Source organism: Lutra lutra, chromosome 18, assembly GCF_902655055.1.
Source record: "Lutra lutra chromosome 18, mLutLut1.2, whole genome shotgun sequence".
Taxonomy (NCBI): domain Eukaryota; kingdom Metazoa; phylum Chordata; class Mammalia; order Carnivora; family Mustelidae; genus Lutra; species Lutra lutra.
In genome coordinates, this window is record NC_062295.1 from 24,020,556 (window position 1) to 24,047,790 (window position 27,235).

General features: G+C 41.2%; 1 protein-coding gene across 4 annotated transcripts in view; it reads left to right on the top strand.

The window, feature by feature from the left end:
• Positions 1-25,045, top strand: part of ITGAM (integrin subunit alpha M) — a 50,400-nt gene extending 25,355 nt beyond the window's left edge. For 2 of the 4 annotated variants that reach the window (XM_047714412.1, XM_047714408.1), the window contains 20 exons: positions 2,446-2,575; positions 2,865-3,007; positions 11,084-11,224; positions 11,318-11,527; positions 15,385-15,515; positions 15,610-15,773; positions 17,455-17,609; positions 17,706-17,837; positions 18,013-18,086; positions 18,317-18,458; positions 18,554-18,676; positions 20,601-20,680; positions 20,948-21,031; positions 21,346-21,421; positions 21,955-22,062; positions 22,285-22,368; positions 22,521-22,634; positions 22,711-22,812; positions 23,268-23,378; positions 23,809-25,045. In XM_047714412.1, the coding sequence (XP_047570368.1) occupies positions 2,446-2,575; positions 2,865-3,007; positions 11,084-11,224; positions 11,318-11,527; positions 15,385-15,515; positions 15,610-15,773; positions 17,455-17,609; positions 17,706-17,837; positions 18,013-18,086; positions 18,317-18,458; positions 18,554-18,676; positions 20,601-20,680; positions 20,948-21,031; positions 21,346-21,421; positions 21,955-22,062; positions 22,285-22,368; positions 22,521-22,634; positions 22,711-22,812; positions 23,268-23,378; positions 23,809-23,880 (2,376 nt within the window). In that variant the 3' untranslated portion in view covers positions 23,881-25,045. The remainder of the gene's footprint in view (positions 1-2,445; positions 2,576-2,864; positions 3,008-11,083; positions 11,225-11,317; positions 11,528-15,384; positions 15,516-15,609; positions 15,774-17,454; positions 17,610-17,705; positions 17,838-18,012; positions 18,087-18,316; positions 18,459-18,553; positions 18,677-20,600; positions 20,681-20,947; positions 21,032-21,345; positions 21,422-21,954; positions 22,063-22,284; positions 22,369-22,520; positions 22,635-22,710; positions 22,813-23,267; positions 23,379-23,808) is intronic. The other 2 variants (XM_047714409.1, XM_047714411.1) reach the window with 2 other exon arrangements.
• The last annotated feature ends 2,190 nt before the right edge of the window (positions 25,046-27,235 follow it).

Below are 27,235 nucleotides of genomic sequence, written 5' to 3' on the forward strand. Positions count from 1 at the left end.
GTTTATCTCTGAAATTTGAAAAATTCATTATCATATGCTGATGTGTTGACCTATTTTTATGGACTTTTTTGTACTTGAATGCCTGTTTCCTTCTTTTATGGACTTGAATGCCTGTTTCCTTCTTCAGATTAGGGAAGTTCTCAGCTATAATTTGTTCAAATAAGCCTTCTGTCCCTCTCCCCTGCCCCTCATCTTCTGGGATCCCTACTATCAAGCTGTTACTTCACTTTATGGAACTGCTGAGTTCTATTTAAGTATGCCTTTGTTGTTCAGTAGTTTTCTTTCTCTCTTTTTAGAAGATTTTTAAAATTTATTTGACAGAGAGAGAGTGTGAGTACAAGCAGGGGGAGCAGCAGGCAGAGGGAAAAGCAGGCTCCCTGAGGGAGCCTGATGTGGGAATCGATCCCAGGACTCTGAGATCATGATGTGAGCTGAAGGCAGATGCTTAACCACCCACCCAGGTGCCCTCTTTCTCTCTTCTTTTCAGTTTCCTTATTTTTTGTCATTTTATCTTCTATATCACTGAGTTGTTCTTCTGTCTCATTCATTCTAATTTTTATAGCCTCCATTTGGGACTGATTCTTGGTAATAAGATTTATTTTCTTAGCAATTTCAAATATACATTACAGTTTAGTTAACTATACTCACTATGCTTTATATTGCATCCCTGCATTTATTTATTTATTTAATAACTGGAAATTTGTACCTTTTGACCACCATCACCCATTTTGCCTACTCTCCCAACTCATTGCCTTTTGCAACCCCCAATCTGTTCTCTGCATCTATATAATTCAGTTTTGTTTTGTCTTTAGATTCCACATATAAGGGAGATCATACCCTACTTGTCTCTCTCTGACTTATTTTGCTTAGCATAATGCCTTCAAGGTGGGTACATACATGTTGTCACAAATGGCAGGATTTTCTTTTTTTATGGCCAAATAATATTCCATTGTATTATATATCACATTTTCTTTATTCATGCCTTGATGGATAGTTAGATTATTTCCATATCTTGGGTATTTTTAAATTTTTAATTTTTTAATTTTTTCAGTGCTCCAAGATTCATTGTTATGCACCACACCCAGTGCTCCATGCAATACATGCCCTCCTTAATACCCACCACCAGTCTCATCCATCCCCCCCATTCCCCTCCCTTCCAAAACTGTCAGTTTGTTTCTCAGAGTCCACAGTCTCTCATGCCTTGTCTCCCCCTCCAATTTCCCCCAATTCACTTTTCCTTTCCTTCTCCTAATATCCTCCATGTTATTCCTTATGCTTCACAAGGGAAACCATATGATAATTGACTGTCTCTGCTTGACTGATTTCACTCAGCATAATCTCCTCCAGTCCAGTCTGTGTTGCAACAAAAGCTGGGTATTCATCTTTTCTGATGGCTGAGTAATATTCCATTATATATATGGACCATATCTTCTTTATCCATTCATCTGTTGAAGAGCATCTTCACTCTTTCCACAGTTTGGTGATTGTGGCCATTGATGCTATGAACATTGTGGTACAGATGGCCCTTCTTTTCACTACATCTGTATCTTTGTGGTAAATACCCAGTAGTGCAATTGCAGGGTCATAGGGTAGCTCTATTTTTAATTTTTTTTTTTAAGATTTTATTTATTTATTTGACAGACAGAGATCACAAGTAGGCAGAGAGGCAGGCAGAGAGAGAGGAAGGGAAGCAGGCTCCCTGCCGAGCAGAGAGCCCGATGCGGGACTCAATCCCAGGACCCTGAGATCATGACCTGAGCCGAAGGCAGCGGCTTAACCCACTGAGCCACCCAGGCGCCCTATTTTTAATTTTTTGAGGAATCTCCACACTGTTTTCCAAAGTGGCTGCACCAACTTGCATTCCCACCAACAGTGTAAGAGGGTTCCCCTTTCTCCACATCCTTGGCTATTGTTTTCTTAAATTATTTTTTTCAAGATTTTATTTGAAAGAGAGAGTGAGTGAGTGAGTGTGAGTGGGGGGAGGGGCAGAGCCAGAGGGAGAGAATCTCAAGTGAATTCCATGCTGAGCATGGAGCCAAACGTGGGTCTCAGTCCCACAACCTCAAGACCATGATCTGAGCTGAAATAAAGAGTTGAATTCCCAACTGAATGAACTACCCAGGGGTCCCTATGTCTTGGCTATTGTAAATAATGCTTCATGAACCTGGGATATCTCTTGATTTAGGGTTTTCATTTCCTTTGGATAAATACTCAGAAGTAGGATTGTTGGGTAATTTGGTAATTCTATTTAAAAATTTTTGAGGAACCTCCATTCTGTTGTCCACAGCTGCTGCACCAAATTGCTTTGGGTATTTGGGGTCTTTTGTGGTTCCATACAAATTTTAGGATTGTTTGTTCTATTTCTGTGAAAAATGCCATTGGAATTTTGATAAAGATTGAACTGAAATTGCAGGCTGCTCAATCTTTTTCTACCCTGTTTCCCAGAATGGTCTCTTGCTAGGTGCTGTGGGAAGCTTTGACTGGGCTGGTGGAGCTTTTCTTCATGTGTCAAAGGATAAATTTACCTTCATCAACACAACCAGGGTAGATTCAGACTTGAATGATGCTTACTTGGGTAAGTGGAAAGGGCAGGGTAACTTTAAGAAGGGGGGGTCAGGATATGGCCTAATTCAATTAACATATATATCATTGGCTCTTTTGTGGACCCTTGGAATAACTGTAAGGACAGAAATTTCAAAATTTCAATTTAATTGTGTTAACAAATGGGAATATAGTGCAGGGTCCAGTTATCCCAACCTACTAAGCATGGGGCTACTGCATTGCCCCTACTCAAGGGATAGGTCTCTCAGAGGGAGCAGGGTCTGTGAAGGAAACACTTACCTTCTCCAGATCACCATCTTCAGGTTATGCTGCTGAAGTCATCTTGAGGAGCAGGGTACAAAACCTGGTTCTTGGTGCACCTCGATATCAGCACACTGGCCTGGTGGCGATGTTCAGAGAGAGTGCTGGTACCTGGGAGAACAGTGCTGTTATCAAGGGCAGCCAGGTAAGTGCAGAGCACTTCCCTAATACTCTTTGAACTTCCCCATGATCCAGCAACTATGAGGTCAGACAGGCCACCTCAAAGGAGGAGTTCAGACATACTCCAGCTAAGCCCCTGGTTAGTGCCTGAGCGCCCCAGGAGTTTGAATTTTTGAGTATCACCCCTGCAAAAGCAGTGTGATTTCATCTTATGTGGAGTATCTTATGTGGTATGAGAGGCAAAAATTTCTAGTTCAAATTATCCTTGCAAATTCCTGAAATAGTACTGTGCTTATGACATTGTGTCTGTAGTTCTGTGTGTATTCCTTTAATTTTCATCACTGGTTTGCCGGTAATTAATGCATCATATGTGGATGAAACCAGTTTAGTCTGTTTTTCATAATTCTTTATGATTACTCAAATTCTTCAAATGGTCTTTTCATAGGTTTTATCAACACAAGTTGACTGTTGATGGCATAAGTGCCTGACACATACAAGGAGTGGGGTTGGGGAGAATGTGTAGGGGAGTTCCAGGAAGTCAACTGTGGATGTGATACTACTTCTCTCTTTTGTGTGTGAGTCCAAGATCACATGGAGAAGGATAGCTAGTGAACTCCTTCACCACACACAGGTATTACACATGCAAATTATAATCAAGGGTGATAAATACTTAAACTGGGACAGTCTGGGTGTTATGAGAGCAAATGGGAGGGGCATCTACACAAGAGTATGGGGGAAGGTTTCCTGGAGAAAGTGATAGTTAAGGTGGAAGAACTAGAGAAGTGAAGAATGGGGAAATAAAGCACCAAAGAAGGGAGAGAGCAAGAGAGAGTTCAGGGTGTGTATATTGGGGTTGAGGGAGTGTAGGTGAATACACTGGGAACAAGGGCAAGAAAAAGATCAATCTCAAATCTATCCACTCCCTCCAATTCTACTGAAATCAGCTTGGTCCAGGCCATCATCATTTTTCCTGTGGATCTAGCTGTAGCCTTGCTGGTCTCTCATAGTCTCATGTTGTCTCCCTCTAATCCATAGAGGGAGGGTGGACTTTCCAAATGAGAAACTGTTTATATCAATCTGCAGTTTAAAACTCTTTGTTGACTACAGAGCAATATTTAATAAAAATTTAAGTCTATACAAGTAGTACTTATACAAAGGATAATACATCATGATCAAGTGTGGTTTATCCCAGGAATGGAAGGCTTGTTCAATAGTGCTGAGAAATGGGCAAGCTGATTCTAAAATTCATATGGAAATGCAAAGGACACAGAATAGCCAAAATAATCTTGAAAGAGAAGAATTTCCAATTTCAAAACTTACTACCAATCTACAGTAATTAAGATGGTGTGGTACCACCAAAAGGATAGGCCTACAGATCAATGGAATGGAAGTGACAGTCCAGAAATAAACCCATATGTCTGCAATCAATTGATTTTTGACAAAGGTACCAAGTTCATTTAATGAGGAAAAGTAATCTTTCAACAAATGGTTCTGGGCCATTTGGATATGCCCCGCCTCATGATATACAAAAATTAACTCAAAATAGATAAAAACCCAAAGGTAAGAAATAAAGCTATAAACCTCTTAGGAGGTTTCACATTAATTTTTGTAACCTTAGATTTGGCAGTGATCTTTTCCCACTTTTCTGGATTTAAAAAAAATTAAAATCAATTAATTGACATACATCAAGTACCCTCCTTAATGTCCATCACCCAGTTACCCCATCCCCTCCTCCCACCTCCCTGCCAGCGACTCTCAGTCTGTTTCCTCAAGTTCAGCATCTCTATGGCTTGCTTCCCTCTCTGATTTCATCTCCATTTTCCCCTTCCTCCCACCATGTTCATCTGTTTTGTTTCATAAATTCCACATATCAGTGAAATCATATGGTATTTGTCTTTCTCTGACTTATTTCACTTAGCATAATACCCTCTACTTCCATCCATGTCATTCCAAATGGTAAGAGTTCATTCTTTTTGATGGCTGGGTAATATTCCACAGTACATCCTCATCCATTCATCTGTCACAAGAGATCTGGCCTCTTTCCATATTTTGGCTACTGTGGACATTGGTGCTATAAACCTTGGGGTTCATGTGCCCGTTCAAATCATGATGTTTGTATACTTTGGGTAAATACCGAGTAGTGTGGTTGCTGGGTGTAGGGTAGCTCTATTTTTCACTTTTTGAGGAACCTTCCTACTGTTTTCTAGAGTGGCTGCACCAGTTTGTATTCTCACCAACAGTGTAAGAGAGTTTCTCTTTCTGCACATCCTTGCCAACATCTGTTGTTTCCTGAGTTGTTCAATTTAACCAGTCTGACTGGTGTGAAGTGGTGTCTCATTGTGGTTTTGATTTGTATTTCCCTGATGCCCAGTGATGTAGAGCATTTTTCATGTGTCTGTTGGCCATTTGTATGTCTTCTTTGGAGAAATGTCTGTTGATGTCTACTTTGGCAGTGATTTCTTAGCTATAACACCAGAAGCACAAGTCATTAAAGAAAAAATAGATAAATTTGACCTCATCCAATGGAAAACTTTTAAGCATCAAAGGACACTATCAAAATGAAAAGAACGGAAGAAACTATTTATAAAATAATATATCTGATAAAGATTTGGTATTTAAAATATATAAAGAACTCTTAAAGCTCAACAATAAAAAAGAGATGATGTAATTGAAAAATGGGCATAGGATTTGAATAGAGATTTCTCTAAAAGAGGATATACAAATGGCCAATAGGCACATGAAAAGAAGTTCAACATTATTAGTTATTAGGGAAATGCAAATCAAAACCACAATAGAGGGGCAATTGGGTGGCTTGGTTCATGATCCTGGAGTCCTGGGATCAAGCCCCACATGGGGCTCCCTGATCAGTGGGGAGCCTGCTTCTCCCTTTCCCTCTGCTACCCCCCTTGCTTGTGCTCTCTCTCTCTTTCTCCCAAATAAATAAATAAATAAGTAAAATATTAAAAAAAAAAAACCCAAACCACAATAGAGATACTACTAGAATGGCTATTTAAAGAAATGAAAAATAAGTATTGGTGAGGATGTGGAAAAACTGGAGCCTTCATACATTGTTGGTGGGAATGTTTCAAATAAAAAAATCAATGTACATAGCACCATTGTTCATAACAGTCAAAAAGTGGAAAGAAACTAAAGTTCATCAGCTTATGAAGAGATAAACAAAATGTGGTATATCTTTATAATAAAATACTATTTAGTCATAAGAAAGATGAACTGTTTATACATGTCACATGGATAAAACTTGAAAACTTTATGCTAAGTGAAAATAACCAGTAACAAAAGGCCACATATTGTATGATTTTATCTGCCTGAAATGTCCAGATTAGACAAATCCATAGAACTGGAGAGTAGATTAATAGTTGCCAGGAAATAGAGGAAAGAAGGAATTGGATTTACTTCTAATAGATACAGAGTTTCTTTCTGGGGTGATGAAAATGTTCTGGAATTAGTGGAGATAGTTACATAACAATATAACAATATAAACATTGTTTATATACTAAAAACAACTGAACTTTATACTTTGAAATGGTGAATTTTATGTTATGTAAACTTTATCTAAATTAAAAAAGACTATTCTGAGAAAAAGAGCAGTCAATGAAACTCACCATAACAGACTAGAGAAGAAAAAAACACCATAATCTTAATAGATGCAGATAAAGGATTTGACAAAATACAACGTTTGTGATGTTTAGCTCTCAGCAAACTTGGAACTAAAAGAACTTAATTAACCTGAAAAAGAGCTCTTATTAAAAAAAAGTCCAAGGGAACCTCAGTGGCTCAGTTTGTTAAGCATCTGCCTTCAGCTCTGGGTATGATCTCAGAGTCCTGGGATTGATCCCCACTTCAGTCTCCCTGCTAAGCAGGGAGTCTGGTTCTCCCTCTCCCTCTGCCTCCTCCCTCCACCTACTCATGCTCACACACACACACACACACACACACTCTCTCTCTCTCTAATTAATAAATAAACAAAACCTAAAAAAAGTCCAGCTAACAACACACTAAAAAATAGAACTTTTCTCCCCTAAAATTGGAAATAAAACAAGAATATTCACTTTCATAAAGAAAGGATGAAAAAGAACAGAACAGAAAAGAAAAAGAATATAAAATAAAATAAGATGAAACCAGAGGGAGACAAACCACAAATGACTCTTTTTAAATTTTTTTAAAATTTTATTTTAATTTTTCAGTGTTCAGTGTGAACAAAGATTCATTGTTTATGCACCACACCCATTGCTCCATGCAATACGTGCTCTCCGTAATATCCACCACCAGGCTCACCCATCCTCCACCCTCTCCCTCCCAAAACCCTCAGTTTGTTTTTCAGAGTCCACAGTCTCTCATGCTTTGTCTCCCCCTCTGATTTCCCCCAATTTACTTTTCCTTTCCTTTTCCTAATGTCCTCCGTGTTATTCCTTATGCTCTGCAAGTGAAACCATAGGATAATTGACTGTCTCTGCTTGACTGATTTCACTCAGAATAATCTCCAGTCCCATCCATGTTGATACAAAAGTTGGGTGGGTATTCATCCTTTCTGATGGCTCCGTAATATTCCATTGTATATATGGACCATATCTTCTTTATCCTTTCATCTGTTGAAGGGCATCTTCACTCTTTCCACAGTTTGGCAATTGTGGCCATTGATGCTATGAACATTGTGGTGCAGATGGCCCTTCTTTTCACTACATCTGTATCTTTGTGGTAAATAGCCAGTAGTGCAATTGCAGGGCCATAGGGAAGCTCTATTTTTAATTTTTTTGAGGAATCTCCACACTGTTTTCCAAAGTGGTTGTACCAACTTGCATTCCCACCAACAGTGTAAGAGGATTCCCCTTTTGGAGACATGTCTTGAAGTTGCTGTGGCTGATGTCGAAGAGGTTACTGCCTATGTTCTCCTCTAGGATTTTGATGGACTCCTGTCTCACGTTGAAGTCTTTCATCCATTCTGAGTTACTTTGTTTATGGTGTAAGAGAATGGTCTAGTTTCATTCTTCTATACATAGCTGTCCAGTGAAGACATACAAATGGCTAGGAGACATATGAAAAAATGCTGATTAGCCATCAGGGAAACTCAAATCAAAACCATATTGAGATACCACCTGACACCAGTTAGAATGGCAAAGATAAACAATGAAGGAAACAACAAATGTTGGAGAGGATGTGGAGAAAGGGGAACCCTCTTACACTGTTGGTGGGAATGCAAGTTGGTGCAGCCACTTTGGAAAACAGTGTGGAGATTCCTTAAGAAATTCAAAATAGAGCTACCCTATGACTCTGCAATTGTACTACTGGGTATTTACGTCAAAGAGACAGATGTAGAGAAAAGAAGGGTGATCTATACCCCAATGTTCATAGTAGCAATGGCCACAATTGCCAAACTGTGGGAAGAGTGAAGATGCCCTTCAACAGACGAAAGGATAAAGAAGATATGGTCCATATATACAATGGGATATTACACCTCTATCAGAAAGGATGAACACCCAAGTTTTGTATCAACATGGATGGGGCTGGAGATTATGCTGAGTGAAATCAGTCAAGCAGAGACAGTCAATTATCATATGGTTTCACTTGTGGAGCATAAGGAATAACATGGAGGATATTAGGAGAAGGAAAAGAAAAGTGAATTGGGGGAAATTGGAGGGGGAGACAAGGCATGAGAGACCGTGGACTCTGAGAAACAAACAGCATTTTAGAGGGGGAGGGGAATGGGGGGATAGGTGAACCTGGTGGTGGGTGTTAAGGAGGGCATGTATTGCATGGAGCACTGGGTGTTGTACATAAACAATGAATCTTGGAACACTGCATCAAAAAGTTATGTATTTTATGGTGACTAACATAACATAATTAAAAAAAAGATACACTTAAGAGAATGAACAGACAAGCTACAGATTGGGAGAAAATATTTGCCAATTTTTCTTCTTTTTAAAATTATGTAGCTGACAAAAGACTTATATCCAGAATATATAAAAGATTCTCAAAAACTCAACACTAAGAAATTAAACAATCCAATTAAGAAGTAAGCTAAATATTTTTTTTTTAGTATATATGTTGCCAAAGTGAGCACAAGCTAAATATTTTTTAAAAGATTTTATTTGTCAGAGAAGTAAGAGAGAGCACAAGCAGGGGAAGCAAAAAAGGAAGCGGGGAGAAGCAGGCTCCCCACTGAGCAAGGAACCTGATGTGGAACTTGATCCCAGGACCCTGGGATCATGATCTGAGCCGAAGGCAGACGCATAACTGACTGAGCCACCCAGGCATCCCAGTAAGCTAAATATTTTAACAGACACTTCACCAAAGAAGATAGAGATGGCAAGTAAGCACATGAAAACATCCTCCATGTCATTAATCATTACAAAAAGGCAAATTAGAATGACTATTAGATACTATCACATAGCTATTAGAATGATTAACAGAAGGTAGTAAACTGGCAATATCAAGTCCTGGCAAGGATGTGCTACAACTAAAATCCTCATACATTTCTGTCTGAATGAAAAATGGCATGCCTACTTTGGAAACAATTTGTCAATGTCTTACAAAGTTTAATATGCTGTTACCATACCGGCAATCTCACTTTGAGGTATTTACTTAGGAAAAACAATAACAGATGTTCACATGAAAACCTATATGTGAATGTTTCCAGTGGCTCTATTCATAATTGCTAAAAACGAGAAACAGTCCAAGTGTCACTCAACTGGGGAATGAATAAACAAACTGTGGTACATCCATATAATGGAATATCAGAAATATTGGAAATAAAAAGGAATGGACTACTTATATATGTAACAACCTGACTGAATCTTAAATGCATTTCTCTGGGTGAAAGGAGCCAGACATGAAAGGCTACATACTATATAATTCCATTCATACAACATTTTGGAAAAGGAAAAACTGAGGGACAGAAAACAGATCAGTGGCTGCCAGGGGTTAGTGTTGGAGGGAAGAGGTTGATTACATTAGAACATGGAATATTTTGGGAGTGATGAAACTTATATCTTGATCATTGGTGGTGGTTACATTACTTCATGCATTTGTCAAAACTTACAAAACTGTACTAAAGAGGCTGAATTTTATTGTATGTAAATTATACCCTAATCAACTTGACCTAAAGACAAAAAATCCTACTGACTTTAGGTTAAAGCTTAAATGCCTTTATTGGGCAATGAGTGAGGCCTTCATCAATGGTGTGTGGTGCAGAAATCAGATTGTATTGACTCATGTCTTGACATCTCCTACACTTTTCCTTCCTGGAACTTGCCCCACTTTGAAATTGCTAAATACATCTCCCTGTTTGTCTCCTGCTCCATGGAGAGCCCTGGAAAGCACTGTGTTTCCACTACCCAGTCTCATGCTCAGCAAAGAACAAAACTTTGTAAATGAATGAATGAATGAATGAATGAATGACTAAATGGACGAGTCTTGTGGGTGAATTCTACAGAATGAACATATTTTTGTTTTTTGGAAACATACTTTAAAAATTATTTTAGGGGCGCCTGGGTGGCTCAGTGGGTTAAGCCGCTGCCTTCAGCTCAGGTCATGATCTCAGGGTCCTGGGATCGAGTCCCGCATCGGGCTCTCTGCTCAGCAGGAAGCCTGCTTCCCTCTCTCTCTCTCTCTCTGCCTGCCTCTCCGTCTACTTGTGATCTCTCTCTCTGTCAAATAAATAAATAAAAAATCTTAAAAAAAAATAAAAATTATTTTAAAAGATAGACAATACTGCTCAATACCATGCAAAAAAAATTCCTGTAGCAAGTTATTTTTAACTTAAGCCAGTTGATTCCTTACTAGCCAGACTGTCAACATTGAAGATATTCTGTATTCTCTCCTAGGCTTTTCTGTGTAGTTTCTTTGCTGTACTAATCATCTCCCTGGAACACCATTGTTGGTAAATACTCAGCCTCTTCCCATCAACTCTCTAATATTTTCCTCTAGCTGGCAGTACATTCAAATGAGAATTTGAATCATAAAGAAAATAACATCTGCTTCCAAGTCCTTTCCCCAGCTGGTATGATTTTTTCCTCACAGGGAGAAAACACTCACACATTGATTTTGGTGGCAAGAGATGTGATCCTGGGCTCATTTCTTTCAGATTGGCTCCTACTTTGGGTCCTCCCTCTGCTCTGTGGATATTGACAAAGATGGCACCTCGGACCTGGTCCTCATCGGGGCCCCCCATTACTATGAGCAGACAAGGGGAGGCCAGGTGTCTGTATGCCCTTTGCCTCGGGGGGTAAGTGGCTCCTGGAGCCTGGGCTGGGTGTGGCCTGGGTGTGGAGTTGAGGAATTGCCTGGGTTGGGACTTGACATTCTTTTTATTCAACAGAGGGCTAAGTGGCAGTGTGGGGCTATTCTCCGCGGGGAGCTGGGCCATCCCTGGGGCCGCTTTGGGGCAGCCATGACTGTGCTGGGGGATGTAAATGGGGACAAGCTGACAGATGTGGCCATCGGGGCCCCAGGAGAGCAGGAGAACGAGGGTGCTGTCTACCTATTTCATGGAACCTCAGGACCGGGCATCAGCCTGTCCCACAGCCAGGTAAGGTCGGGTCACTGTCCCCATTATGTCAGTAGCCTCTTTGTTGATCTGTCCCTTTCTCATTCAGCATCCCCATGGCTGCCAGATCAATTCTCCCAATACTACTATTCAGAACCTTTAAAAGTAATAACACATTTTATGAAAATTCTTGCCACAACTATAGGAGGCGCATGGGACATCACCACCCCCACTTTATAGATTAGATGAGGAGATTAAAACTCAGAGGTTGTACCTGACCAGCTGGAAGTATTGGGATGTAGGCGTTGTTTTCTTCTGAATCTCAGTCAGTCTTGGTAGGGAGACCAATAGTCCTGGTTTGCTCAAATCTGTCCTAGTTTTAGTACTGAAAGTAAGAAGGATCTTGCTCTTAGTTTAATGCTCTGCTCTTGCTTTCTTGAAATTATTAATTTTTGAACAAGGTGTTCTGCACTTTTATTTTATTTATTTATTTTTTTTTGGGTACTCGATCCTGCAAATTATGTAGCCCATCTTGGTAGTTGGTCACTTGAAATTTTGGTTGCCACAACTGGTTTCCTCTCTGAAATACCTCCCTATTACCTGCTAAATGGAGTCCACTATTTAGAGGGACTCCCACAGTATGGTTCCTTCCCCTCACTGCCATCACACCCACTGCTCTTCCACCCTTGGGTCTCTGGCTTTTTTCCAGCTTCACATTTTTCTTAAGTGTTTTTCCTTTCAGTCCCTCCATAGCTTCTGCCAAATCTCTCATGCCAGAGGTTCAATCCTATCAACACAATGAAATTACCTGAAGGATTTTTAAAAAACACAGATGCTTAGGCCCTGCTAGTATGGGTTCTAATTTAATTAGTCTGGAGTTGGTGCCCCAGGTATCAATAGAGATTTCCAGCATCTTATTTGGAAAATTTTCAAATTTACAGCAAAGTTGAAGGAATTGTACAACGAACACCCATATATTTACAACCTAGATCTACAGTTAACATTGACCACTTATGTTATCACACATACATTCCTTGATTCACTCTATTTCCATCCATCCATGAGTCTATCCTGTTTTTTAATGCATTTCCAAGTAAGTTACAATGCCCTTAACTACTTAAGTAGTTAACTAGAATTCACTAGTTAGAATATCTAGTTGGATATTCTAGTTAAATATATCTAGTTAGAATATCACTAATTAGAATTCAATATTTACTGACTGTTGTTTTTAAGATAACATTTATAGATAGGAGATGCACAAATCCTTTGCCATTCAATGATTTTCACAAATGCATACATCTGTGTAACCCACATTCCTATCAAGATATAGAACATAATTACCACTCCAGGAAGTTCTCTCCTGCCACTATCCAGTCAATTTCTGACACTGCTCTATTTGAAAGGAAACCACTGTTCTGATTATTTTCCACCATAGATTAGTTTTACTCATTCTAGAACTTCATATAAATAGAATAGTATACCATGTAGGCGCCAGCATTTTACTTATTTATTAAATTTATTTATTTATTTATTAAAAGTTTTATATTTTTATTATTTTATTGTGTCTTTAAAATTTTACTTAAATTCTAGTTAGTTAACATACAGTGCAATATTGGTCTCAGGAATAGAATTCAGTGATTCATCACTTACATGCTACACCCACTCTAGTATTTTAAAGATGTTTGTTGCTGCCAGGGCTAAGAACCACTGCCTTACTTCTCTCTGCATCATGGAGCCTCTTTCCACCATTGTGTGACTCTTATAATTAGGCCTTTTTTCACTCACACCTGTTGCTTCTCTGTGTATATGGGGTGTGAAGGCTCTAGTTTTACTTTATCTTCAAAAAAGATCATTCTGTCCTTTTCTGCTGTTCTACTTATCCTATCCTGTTCCACTGTTTGTGTTTTGTCTTGCTTTTTCTCTACGGTTAGGGATGGAGGGTGGTTAGTGTTTGGATAAGTAAGCATGCTGTGGCTCTCCCAACTACTTAATTTTACATTATACTTAATTACAAAACAAAACTTCCTCCCAACAGAATACCATAATTTTTTCTCAAAAAACTTTGAGGCATAATGTACATTCAGTAAACACACAAATCTTAAATGATGAATTTTTACATATCAGTGAAGCTGAGTAAGCACCATCTAGATTAAGATTTAGCACATTCCCAGTAACTCATGCTTCCTCATCCTTCGTTTTAGTTGACAAAGTCACTTTTTAAAAAACTGAGGTAAAATATACATGACGTAAAATTTACCATCTTAACCATTTTTCAGGTGTGCAATTCAGTGGTATTAAATGCATGACAAAAATCACTTTTAAAATTTCCTTTAAATTTATTTGGCTGTTATTCGTAGAGTTTTTTTTTAATCATCATTTTTAAAATTTATTTTCAACATAACAGTATTCATTGTTTTTGTATCACACCCAGTGCTCCATACAATCTGTGCCCTCTCTAATACCCACCACCTGGTTCCCTCAACCTCCCACCCCCCCCCACCTATTCAAACCCTTCAGATTGTTTTTCAGAGTCCATAGTCTCTCATTGTTCATCTCCCCTTCCGATTTCCCCCAACTCCCTTCTCCTAACTCCCCATGTCTTCCATGCTATTTGTTATGCTCCACAAATAAGTGAAACCATATGATAATTGACTCTCTCTGCTTGATTTATTTCACTCAGCATAATCTCTTCCAGTCCCGTCCATGTTGCTACAAAAGTTGGGTATTCATCCTTTCTGATGGAGGTTCATCATCACTAGCCATCAGGGAGATTCAAATTAAAACCACATTGAGATATCACCTTACACCAGTCAGAATGGCCAAAATTAGCAAGACAGGAAACAACATGTGTTGGAGGGGATGTGGAGAAAGGGGAACCCTCTTACACTGTTGGTGGGAATGCAATTGGTGCAGCCTCTTTGGAGAAGAGTGTGGAGATTCCTCAAGAAATTAAAAATAGAGCTTCCCTATGACCCTGCAATTGCACCACTGGGTACTTACCCCAAAGATACAGATGTAGTGAAAAGAAGGGCCATCTGTACCCCAATGTTTATAGCAGCAATGGCCACGGTTGCCAAACTGTGGAAAGAACCAAGATGCCCTTCAACGGACGAATGGATAAGGAAGATGTGGTCCATATACACTATGGAGTATTATGCCTCCATTGTAGAGTGTTTTTTTTAAAATTTAAATTTAGTTAGTCAACATAAGTACATCATTACTTTCAGATTTAGTGTTCAATAATTCATCAGTTGAACATTACACCTAGTGCTCATCACATCACATGCCCTCTTTAATGTTACAGTGTTATTCTTGCACATAGATTAAAAGAGTTAAAATTATTCTTAAAGTATCATTATGAAAAATAACAATCACCACCCTCACACAGTGACTTCTCTTTATTTTCTCTTCTCTTGAAACTTCTTGCAGCTCTTTCAACGATTCTCCATAATTCTCAATGACATGATGATTTTGTTGCTTCTTCATTATTTTTTTAACATTGACTTCCCATTATGGGAGGTGAGGACTGAGCTTGCTTTCAGAAATCTTGCCACCTCTGACCTTTTGCCCTCTTGCTCCACTCCTTAGATGAGAATTTTGGTAAGATCAATATTCAGTGTTTGCTTTATTCTGACCATGTTAAAAGATTCAGCTTGGTCAAATAGCATGCTGTATCACGTCTTTCCTGTATAACTTTGTTTTTCTTGGAAAACCTGGGTAATTGATAGAAATTTTGGGTGTCATCTCAAGGCTGTGGTCTAAAGCTGAATAATGCCTTAATTTCCTCGAGAAGCTGTAGGAGATGCGACTAAGTGGAGCCCTGGGGTCACTCTGGGCAATTGAATTACACACTTTCCTATTCTTTCCCACTCCCTTTCTCTCCCCCTTTCTACCCTCAGAGGATTCAAGGCTCCCAGGTCTCCCCCAGGCTCCAGTACTTTGGTCAGTCACTAAGTGGGGGCCAGGACCTCACAATGGATGGACTGGTAGACCTGGCTATAGGGGCCCAAGGCCATGTGATGCTGCTCAGGTGAGAGCTTCTTTTAGAGCACACCAAATATCTTCTCTTTAAGAAATGGCTTTATTGCCTGAAGGCCCCTGATGGCCCTCTGGTGTCCCTACAGATCCCAGCCTGTGCTGCGTCTTGAGGTGACCATGGAGTTCACACCCAAAGAAGTGGCAAGAAATGTGTTTGAGTGTCATGAAAAGGTGGAGAAAGGCCAGACTGCTGGAGAGGTCAGAGTTTGCCTCCATGTTCGCAAGAACACACGAGACCGACTAAGAGTAGGTGAGGCTGGGTAGGTAAGTCTGAAAGGGTTAAATGACTAGAGACATTGATGGGTGGACCACTCCAGTCTTCCCAGCCTTCTGTCAGTTTAGAGCAAACTTCCAGACAGGTTTTGGCAGGCTTTTATAAGCTTAGCTGGAGTGAATAGGCACTTCTCTGGCTGGGGGGAGAGCCCCAGCAAACTCCACCAAAAAGTGAGTATGTGGTACTCCCTTACTCTCTCAGTTCTCCAGAGAAGCAATGGCCCCACACCTGTGAACTAACCAGGATTTTTTTAAAGCTCAAGAGATGACTCATTTAAATGGGAGTTTGGGTTGATGAAGCTAAACACAAATTCACAAAACATTCAAACATGCATTTTTTCACAACTAACTTGACTTTCTCCTTATCTCTATTCTGAAAAAGTAGCATTGTGCTTGATATGGAGGAATAGTAACAGTGGTACTAGGGAGAAATGGGAAGGAAATAAAATTAGGTTTCTAGCAGTAATCTTACTGGGCTGAGGAGATAGTAGTCAGTTTGGGGCAGCCAGCATGGCAAGACACTGAGAGCAAAATGTTGGAGAGTAGAGAATTGCACAGAAGGTGCAGTATAAATTCCTCTCAAGTCATTGGCTGACTTCTTAACCCATGTACATCTAGGTCAGTACTCTAAGAAACTCAGTAGAAGATAGAAGCTAAAGAGTTGAGTAGAAGTTGAGCTCTCCAGTGCTGGGGAGACAGAAATGTGAGAGAGATATTGGTAAGCAACTTGGTCTTTCTATTGGAACAATGTCTATTCAGACCAGCAACGAAGAGAAACAGTAGATAATAGAAATAGACTGATAGGTGATTCAGGAATTAGAGTTATTAGGAATTTAAAAATAACTACAGTGAATATCTTTAAGAAAAAAGAGGAAGTGGTGAAGTTTAGAAAAGACCTGGAAATCATAAAATAGATTAAAATGGCAATCTAGCACTGAAAAATAGAGAGACTGATAATAAGAGCTCAATAAATACATTTAATAGATTAGAAGCAGAACAGAGAATTGGTGAACTGGAAAATAAATCAACTGAAAATATTTCAGTTAACACATGGAGAGAAAAAAGGATGAAAAATACAGAGAAAAATCACAAGACATATGGAACACAGTGAAAAATTTAATAAATACATAATTGGAATTCCAAACAGAAGAAAGAGAGAGAATAAGAAAGAAGCAACAAAATAGTGGTAACACGTTTTCTAAAACTGATGAAAGACATCAAGATTCTCTGCCAAATCAAAGAAGGATAAATATAAAGGAAACCATACCAGAGTATATTATTCCAATGTATAAGACATTATATATTGTACCATACCAAAGCACAAACTTCTGAAGACCAAAGTAAAGAAAAAAGTTGAGAGTTTCCAGGAAAATATACTTAATATTTTAGTATGTAACAGAATAACTGCCATTTATTGAGCACTTGCTATGTAGCAGGCATTGTGCTAAATGCTTCATGAACACTATTTCATTTAATTTTCACCATGAAGAAGGTACAATTATTATTCTCAAATTAAAAATAAGGAATGGAGATTCAAAGAGGTCATATAACATGCCAAAAATTATATGGTTGGAGAGCAATAGATCTGAACCTCAAACTCATGCTTGTTTGACTCCAAAGCTGGCCTCCTCACCACCATGCTGCCCTGCCCCCCTCAGGAGAGATCCAGAGCATCGTTACATATGACCTGGCTCTGGACCCAAGTCTCCCACATCCCCGAGTTGTCTTTGATGAGACAAAGAACAGCACACGCAGACAGACAAGGATCTTGACGCTGAATCAAGAATGTGAAACCCTAAAGCTACTGTTAGTGGTGAGCAAGAGATGGCCACACTTCTGGGTCTTTCAAGCATGGGGTGGGCTTGGGAAGCTGAGGAAGGCAGACCCTTAAACCCCTGTTATCTCTCAGTATTGTGTAGAGGACTCAGTGACCCCCATCATCCTGCACTTCAACTTCTCTCTGGTGGGGAAGCCTTTGTCCTCATTCAAGAACCTCCAGCCATTGCTGGCTGTGGATGCTCAGAGACACTTCACAGCTTTGGTGAGTCCTCAACTTGTGGTCCTGCAGGGGCATGGAAGGGACCAGAGGCCAAGATCACTGAAGCACATTTTATTTCATTTCACGTAATTTTATTTCAATAATTTGTTTTATTGTTTCATTTCACATCATTTCATTCTTTCCTTTCTCTCTCTCTTTTTTTTTTTTTTTTTGGTAGTTTCCCTTTGAGCAGAATTGTGGCAGTGACAGCATCTGCCATGATGACCTCAGCATCACCTTCACTTTTATGGGGTGAGTTTCTTTTCCTCACTGCTACCTGCAAATCTGCACCACAACCTGGTGCTTTGTTCTTCTCCAGGCCTGTAAGGGAGCCTGGCACAGAGCAGCTGCTTCAGAGGTGTTTGTGTGGCTGCCCCATCCACTGTCTTCTCTCTCCAAGCATCTGTGCCTCCTTCCCACCAGGGCAGACTTGCCACATGGAAGCCCTCAGCATCTCATGGCCTGGCTTATTCTTCCCACAGCCTGGACACCTTGGTGGTGGGTGGTCTCCGAGACTTCAACGTGACACTGACTGTGAGAAACCAGGGTGAGGACTCCTACAGAACTCAGGTCACCATCTTCTACCCGCCTGGCTTGTCCTATCGGAGGGTGTCGGTGGCCCAGGTAACCAAATCCTTCTCAGGCTCTGTTTGATTTTATTTTCCCTCTCTCTACAGTGGGTGCTTGACATCACTACCTCTGTCTCCCTTGCCTTCCAGAAGCAGCTCTCATGGCGACGTTGGCGCCTGATTTGTGAGTCTGATGACTTCACCAATGGGCCTGAGGGCTTGAAGAACAGCAGCTGCAGCATAAACCACCCCATCTTCCCAAACTCCTCAGAGGTCAGGCTGCTGTCCTCCTCTCTTTTTCTCTTTTGTTTTCTCCTGAATTCTTCTCTCTCTCTTTTTGACTCTCTTTTTTTGAAAGATAGTTTTATTGAGATATAATTGAATTCACCCATTTCAAGCACACAGTTCAATGGCTTTTAGTGTGTTCACAGAGTTAATACATTCATCGCCATGATCAATTTTAGAATTTTTTTTACCTCAAGAAAATACCCTGCTCTCCTTAGCCATCAGCTCCAGTTCTGTCATTTCTCCAAGTTCTAGGCAGCCAGTAATTTGTTTTCTGTGTCTAGATTCACCTATTCTGGACATTTCGTGTAAATGGGTTTATACAGTATGTGGCCATGTTTTCAAGGATCATCCATGTTTGCAGCATGTATCAATACTTCGTTTCTTTTTACTGCTGGATAGCAGTCTGATATATGGATGCACCACATTTTTAAAAATTTCTTTTCAGCGTAACAGAATTCATTGTTTATGTACCACACCCAGTGCTCCATGCAATCCGTGCCCTCCATAATACCCACCAACTGGCTCCCCCAACCTCCCACCCTCCGCCCCTTCAAAACCCTCAGGTTGTTTTTCAGAGTCCATAGTCTCTCATGGTTCACCTCCCCTTCCAATTTACCTCAACTCCCTTCTCCTCTCCATCTCCCCGTGTCCTCCATGTTATTTGTTATGCTCCACAAATAAGTGAAACCATATGATAATTGACTCTCTCTGCTTGACTTATTTCACTCAGCATAATCTCTTCCAGTCCCGTCCATGTTGCTACAAAAGTTGGGTATTCATCCTTTCTGATGGAGGTATAATACTCCATAGTGTATATGGATGCACCACATTTTTAAAATTAACATGTAATGTATTATTTGTTTCAGGGGTACAGGTCTGTGAATCAGCAGTCTTACACAATTCACAGCACTCACCATAGCACATACCCTCCTCAGTGTCCATCACCCAGCCGCCCTATCCCTCCCCGCTGCCAGCAGCCCTCAGTTTGTTTCCTGATATTAAGAATCTTTTAGGTTTTCTCCCTTCCTGGTCCCATCTTGTTTCACTTTTCCCTCCCTTCCCCCCATGAACCCCCACCCCTGCCTTTCAAATTCCTCATATCAGAGAGATCATATGATGATTGTCTTTCTCTGATTGACTTATTTTGCTTAGCATAATATCCTCTAGTTCCATCCATGTCATTGAAAATGGCAAGATTTCATTTTTTCCCCAAGTGATTTGTTTTTCTTTTTTTTCTTTAATTTTTAAAATTTTAAAAATATACATGTATATATGTATACATGTGTATATATGTATATACATGTATATACATATGTATGTATACATATACAGATACATATATGAATACTATGCAGCCATCAAAAAATGAAATCTCTCTGGAACACTGAAAAGAAATAAAATATGTATATACATGTATATACATATGTATGTATACATATACAGATACATATACGAATACTATATTTATATATGTAAATATATATATATTCACATATGTATAGGTACATATATATGAGTACTATGCAGCCATCAAAAAATGAAATCTTTCTGGAATATCTATATATCTATATATCTATATATATATGGAGATATATATGAATGGATAAATATGGAGATATATATATATATCGATATATATATATGTATATATATATCCATATCTTTTTTATCCATTCATCTGTTGATAGACATCTAGGTTCTTTCCATTGTTTGGGTATTGTGGACATTGCTGGTATAAACATTCGGGTGCATGTGTCCCTTCGGATCACCACATTTGTATCTTTAGGGTAAATACCCAGTAGTCAATTCCTGGGTGATGCACCACATTTTATTTATTCATTCTTTAGTTGATAGACATTTGGGTTGTTTCTTCTATTCTTTTCACTGTCTCTCTTTTCTCTAACCCCAGGTCACTTTTACTATCACATTTGGTGTGGAATCTGATGCTTCCTTTGGAAACAGACTACTCCTCAAGGCCAATGTGACCAGGTGTGCTGTGCTCAGCTTCCCCACTTTAAGGTCCCAAACCCCTCCCCAGTGTGGACCACAGCCCTCTCCCCACTGGTTCTCCCTTCAGCGTATTCATTCATTCATTCATTCATTCAGTAAATACCAACTGAGCATCCACCATGTACCAGGCATTGTACTCAGTGCTGCTGGTGTGACAGCATGGATAAGACATCCGTGGTTCCTGCCCTTACAGAGATTATAATTTAGTGGAAAAGATATACAAGAAAGCTCTCTGTTTCCCTTCAGTGAGAACAACACGACTAGGACCAACAAAACTGAATTCCAGCTGGAGCTGCCTGTGAAATACACTGTCTTCGTGGTAGTCACCAGGTGCTGGCTTCTAGGGCTTTAGCCCTGCCTTTACCACTGGGCCAAACATGGCCCATTGTGTATTTGTGTGTGTTTGTGTGTGTGTGTGTGTGTCTGTATTTGTGCATGTGTGTGTGCATGTGTGTGCATGGCCCAAACTAGCACATTCTGTGTGTCTGACACATATGGCCTCCTATACACCATCCTACTGGCACCCTCTCAGGGCAGAATTACCCTTGTGTCTGTTTATTCCCTAAGACACTTAGCCCAAGACCTCCTCTCAGGACACATTTGAAGTCCTGATATCTCCTTTACTTTCTTCTTTCTCCCATCAGCCATGAGGTCTCCACTAAATATCTCAACTTCATAGCTGCAGAGAAGACCAGCCACATTATAGAGCATAAGTATGAGGTGGGTAGCTGAGAAGGAGGCCCGGGAGGGAAATCAATGTGATGGGAATGTGATAATGGGAAATAATGATGGGAGACATACATCAGATGCTTACTACGTGCTGGGCTCTGTTGCAGGCTCACTTTCATTCTGTACACACCCAGGACTGTGTGAGCATGTGCGCGCGCACACACACACACACACACACACACACACACTTAACTCATTTTATCATTACAATGATTCTTTGAAGGAGGGACTGTCATTATCTCCAGTTTGTAGATGGAACAAATGAGGCTCAGAGAGGTTAACAGAAAATAGTCATGGTCTCACCACTAGTAGTGGAAGAGCCACTACTTAGTAGTGGCTTTCAAATGTGTGTTTAACTCCTACCCTCTTCTGACTCCCAGAAAGCATTAAGAGGCAGGCTGCTTGGGATTATGAGGCCTTATTAGGTGTACTGGGCTTTCATGAGTGGGGAGGCTATCTCTGGTTGCTGGTGGGAGCAGAAAGGACAGAGCGCTGATATCCACTGCCCTCCTCCCACTGTGCAGTTCAACAATTTGGGGCAAAGGAGCCTCCCCATCAGCGTGGTCTTCTGGGTGCCTACCATGCTGAACCAGGTCACTGTGTGGGACAACCCCCAAGTCACCTTTTCCAAGGTAAGTCTAGCTGGGCTTGAGGAGTGACCCAACTCCTACCACCATGGCCCTGGTCTTTCCTAAAATCTCTGTTTTTGTTGTTGTTGTTGTTGTTGTTGTTGTTGTTGTTGGATTCTGGAGCCATTTTGACCCTCTCCTGGACCTTGGCCATTTCGGTCTCCTTGATGGTGGACCCATGAGCCCTCATTTTCTGCCCTTCTCACAGTGTCTCTCTTTCCTTAGAACCTTTCCAGCACTTGCCACAGCAAGGAGTGGGAACCCCCTCTCTCTGATTTCCTGGTGGAGCTTAAGAAGACTCCAGTTGTGGTAAGAATAAACCTAACCCAGCTTTAGGGACACGTGCAGACTAGCACTGTTCCTTTATTAGTGCTGAGTACCATCTGTCAACAGTGTGGACTGGGTGCATGGATATTTTCTGTATCCAGCTTAGTCATTCCTGCCCTCTGCTCCCTCCCCAGAACTGTTCCATCGCTGTCTGCCAGAGAATCCAGTGTGACATCCTGACCTTTGGCATCCAGGAAAAAGTCAATATCACCCTCCAAGGCAACCTCTCATTTGACTGGTATATCAAGGTATGTGAGGGCCAAGTCTCAGCTGGGCACAGACATGATGCCCACAGGTCGAACTCCCGTCCTCTCTCTCCCATAGACTTCAACAAACTATCTTCAGGTTGTGAGCACAGCAGAGGTCTTGTTTAATGATTCGAAGTTTGCCATGCTTCCAGGACAGGAGGCATTTCTGAGGGCCCAGGTATTTTTCTCTGACCCAGAGGGACTATTGGAGGGAGGAGGGGAGGCTGGGCTTGTGGCAATCTCTAGGTAAAGCAATAGAGTGAGACGAGGGAGGAGGAGGAGAAGGAGGAGGAGGGGAAGGAGGAGGAGTGAGGGGGCGCCCGGGTGGTTCAGTGGGTTAAAGCCTCTGCCTTCAGCTCAGGTCATGATCTCAGGGTCCTGGGATAGAGCCCCACATTGGGCTCTCCGCTTGGCAGGGAACCTGCTTCCTTCTCCCTCACCCTCTGCCTGCTGCACTGTTTACTTGTGATCTCTCTCTCTCTGTCAAATAAAGAAATAAAATCTTTTTTAAAAAAAGGAGGAGTGAGGCTACAGGGAGGGGCTAGTCATTGGATTCAGGGAGTGCTCAAGTTCTGTTGGGGGAACCCCTAGAAATCTGAAGTTCATCATTACCCCTCTCTCCCTCTGCCACAGACAGAAACCAAAGTGGAGCCAACTGAAGTGCACAACCCTTTACCACTTATAGTGGGCAGTTCAGTGGGGGGGTTCGTGCTTCTGGCCCTCATCACTGCTGGACTGTACAAGGTATCCCTTTTTCCTGTCTGCTCCCCTCTCCCTCACTGCTTCTTACTCAGCAGCTCATTACTGGCTTTGACTCCCAGCAAGTCACAGAGTCTGTTTCTTCAGCTATAAAATGAGAGTGTCAATACCATTTTGTGAAGGTAATTGGGTATTAACCCAATATATGTAGTACACTTAGAATGGTCCCTGGTATAGAATGACACTATATGGGTATTAATTTTCCTTTCTCCTTCTGTATTTTATTTCTTTTCTATCTTTCCTGTCTCTAACATTAATGCCTCTCTTTCCCTGCCCCATTCCCCCCAGGTCTCTTTAGAGTCTGCCACATTTTTCTTTGTGCCTCCTGATCTCATTCTCTCCCCTCCTGGTTTGCATGGCCTTCACCACTTCCCTGGCTTTGCTGGTCCTTACTCCTTTGTCTCTGCCTCCGCAGCTCGGCTTCTTCAAACGGCAGTACAAGGACATGATGAGTGAAGCTGGTCCCAGTGCTGCCCAGCCCCAGTAGCAGCTCCTTCCCCCTCGAGTGGCCTCTCCTGCAGGAAGTAAGACATTGGTTAGACCTACAGCGCAGGTCCTCAGGCTGTTGGACAGATTCATGTATTAGGGGAGTGGGGTGGTAGCAACTCATTTAGGAAAGAACAGCTTGGACTTCCATTCATGTGTGTATATGTTTGTTCAAGTGTGTGTACAAGCATATGCATGAGTTGTATGCATGACTCATATGTCTCTTGGAAGGGGATGAGTGCTTTCAATACAACCTCTCAGGAAGAAGGGAATTGCTTCAGATTCCTTACGTGTGGGTGAAGGTGCCATTGGACCTTCCTCCTGACAGAAGTGATGGCAGCTTCTGTGGGTGAACATAAAGGGAAATGCAACAGATTCTGATCCTGCTAAAGGAAGAGAGACCTCCTTTCATGGGCAAGGACATAGACCTGCGGGAGCCTGTGCAGTTGGGTGGAGACCACACAGGAAGAATCATGGTGGAGTCAGGATCTGGTCAGCCACCAGGAGCCTGCCCACCCATTCCACACTTGAGGTCCTTAAGGCCCAAGGAGCAGTGGCGCACCTCCCTTTATCTATGCATTTACTTACTATTTTAATGTTATTTTTATTTTTTGGATAGATAAACCCATCAGTTACAAAAATCAAAAGATGTGCAAGCATTTGTGGTGAAGTTTCCCTTCATTCTGGTCCCCACAGCCATTCAGGTCCCTCCTAAGGGGCTGTCAAGGTTGTGTGTATTTTGGGGTCTCCACAAAGATTCTAGGCATATGCAAACACATACACAAATACAAGCTTTTTACACAAATTATAACATGTTATTTATACTGTTCTGCATCTTGCTTTATTCATTAATATAGCTCAGATGTTTTATATCAATGCATAAAGCATTTTTTCATTCTTTTATACAGCTGCATAGTGTCCCTTTGTGTGGGTGGGTCATAATGTATTTAACTGGTTTCCTTTTGATATTCCCAACCTCTAGCAAATAAAAACAATGGTGAATTAATAAATTGAATATGTTATTTTTGCATATGTATAATTTATAGGTTATGTTCTCAGAAGTTTGAGTTCTCCCAGAAGTAAACCCAAGATAAGAATTTGAGTGACACTGAAAAACAACCTGAGGGTTTTGAAGTGGTGGGGGGTGGGAGGTTGGGGGAACCAGGTGGTGGGTATTGGGGAGGGCACATATTGCATGGAGCAACAGGGTGTGGTGCAAAAACAATGAATACTGTTACGCTGAAAAGAAATTTAAAAAATGTAAAAAAAAAAGAATGAAATAAAAAAAAAAAGAATTTGAGTGAAAGAAGTTTATTTAAGAGTGTCCCCAAGAAATAGGGGAGGGATGTGAGCTGGGAAGGAAAGTATTTTTAAGAGACACCACTGTGTATCCCTGGAGAGTAACCTCATTGGGAGTTCTGGGAGACAGTAGAATGCAAATCTCAGCATTGTCCCATTTGAAGACAGAAGGAACTGGAGTATGTCTATGGTTGGCCCTCGAACAATGCTGGGATTAGGGGCACTGATTCCTCATGCCATTGTAAATCCATGTATTTGACTCCCCAAGAACCTAATTACTAAGCCTTACTGATAACATAAACAAACACCTAATTTGCATATTGTGTGTATTATGTATTCTTACAATAAAACTCGAGAAAAGAAAATGTTATTAAGAAAATCATAAGGATAGGGGCACCTGGGTGGCTCAGTGGGTTAAGCCTCTGCCTTTGGCTCAGGTCATGATCTCAGGGTCCTGGGATCGAGCCCTGCATGGGGCTCTCTGCTCAGTGGGGAGCCTGCTTCCCCCTCTCTCTCTGCCTGTCTCTCAGCCTACTTGTTGTCTCTCTCATTCATTCAAATAAATAAATAAAAGCTTAAAAAAAAAAAGAAAATCGTAAGGAGAGAGGGGGCAAGATGGCAGAGAAGTAGGAGGCACTGTTTCAACCGGTCCCCTAAAGTGAGCTGATTTTCTACCAAAGAACTCTGATCACCCATGAAATCAGCCTGAGATTAGAATTATACACTTCTGGATCTCTATGGGGGCAGAAGACTCCAGTGGACAAATAAAGCAGAGTGGGAACATCGGACTGATATCAGAAGATAAACAAAAGGGGGAGGGAGCCACCAGAAGCCACCCATTGGAAAGTAATACCCAATACAAGAGTGCCCGGTGATTGGGGACCAGCATTAACTTGGAGTCTGGTTAAAAGCACTCAAAAAGAACAAAAGATCTTAAGGGGAAATTGGTGGAATCAGGCGGTTAGGGATGTGGCTTAAGCCCACAGACCCAGGATGGCCACCGCTGGTGCTGTGCCAGAGAGAGTGCGGCAAAGAAACCAGGCCTTGGTCCCTGGGCTGCTGGTGCCCATGAGAGCATCTGGGTGGCAGCGCACATGAGAGAGTCTGGTGTGGATGCCAGCTGGTGTTCTCTAGAACCACAGCTTTTTGCACTCTGTGCTCACACTGGGGTCTGAGTCACGCTCCGCATCCTCCCCTGAGAGAGGTCTGTGCAGGCATTAGTTGGTGTTCTCTAGGACCAGTGAGAGTCTGAACACTCCCAGCCTGGGCCAGCATGAAAATCTCAGTGTGCTGTCTCTGGTTGGGACCTCTCCAGTGGTCTGGACCTGCCCAGACAGCCATGGCGGAGGCAGCCACTGGAAGCCAGCTCTCTGGACTAGTTAGTACTTCTTGTGGTTTTGGTAGCACCAGGGTAGAAGCAGGAGCTCCTGTGACCCCTGAGACTTGGCTGGGGTTGTGCTCTGCTGGTGGGAGGTGGCAGAGGGAGAATTTATGTGCTCTGGAGCACCCAGAGGGGAACAGACTGAGGCTTCTCTGTGAGACAGAGGTCTCAGCAAACTGCAGTTTGCTTTTGTCTAAACCTCCAAAGTATCACCAAAAGCCACCAAGGGAGGAAAAAGAAAAACAAACAAAACAAGACAAGCAAAAATAACCTCCAGAGAACAAAAGCCTGAAAAACCGGTTTCCTCAGAGCCCAGCCCCTTGATAGGGGGCAGGACTCAACTCCAGCAAGACTGCTTGAAAAACCAAGTGGCAGGCCCCTCCCCCAGAAAGCCAGCCAAAAACAAAACTAAACAAAACAAAAACAAAAAACAAGAGGACAACTACCACAGGGCCCGCATAAAACTGTAAAACCCCTATCAGGGGAAAAGAAGATATTAAGCTCCTGTTATTGCCCTAAAGCCTGTATACTTCATAGATACAACTTTTATTTTTAATTTGTTCCCACTATTCTCATTCTTTTTAATTTTTTAATAATTTTTTAACCTATTTACCCTCATGATGAGAGGTTCAGAACAACAAATTCCATAATCACCTTTTTTTTAAAAAAGATTTTA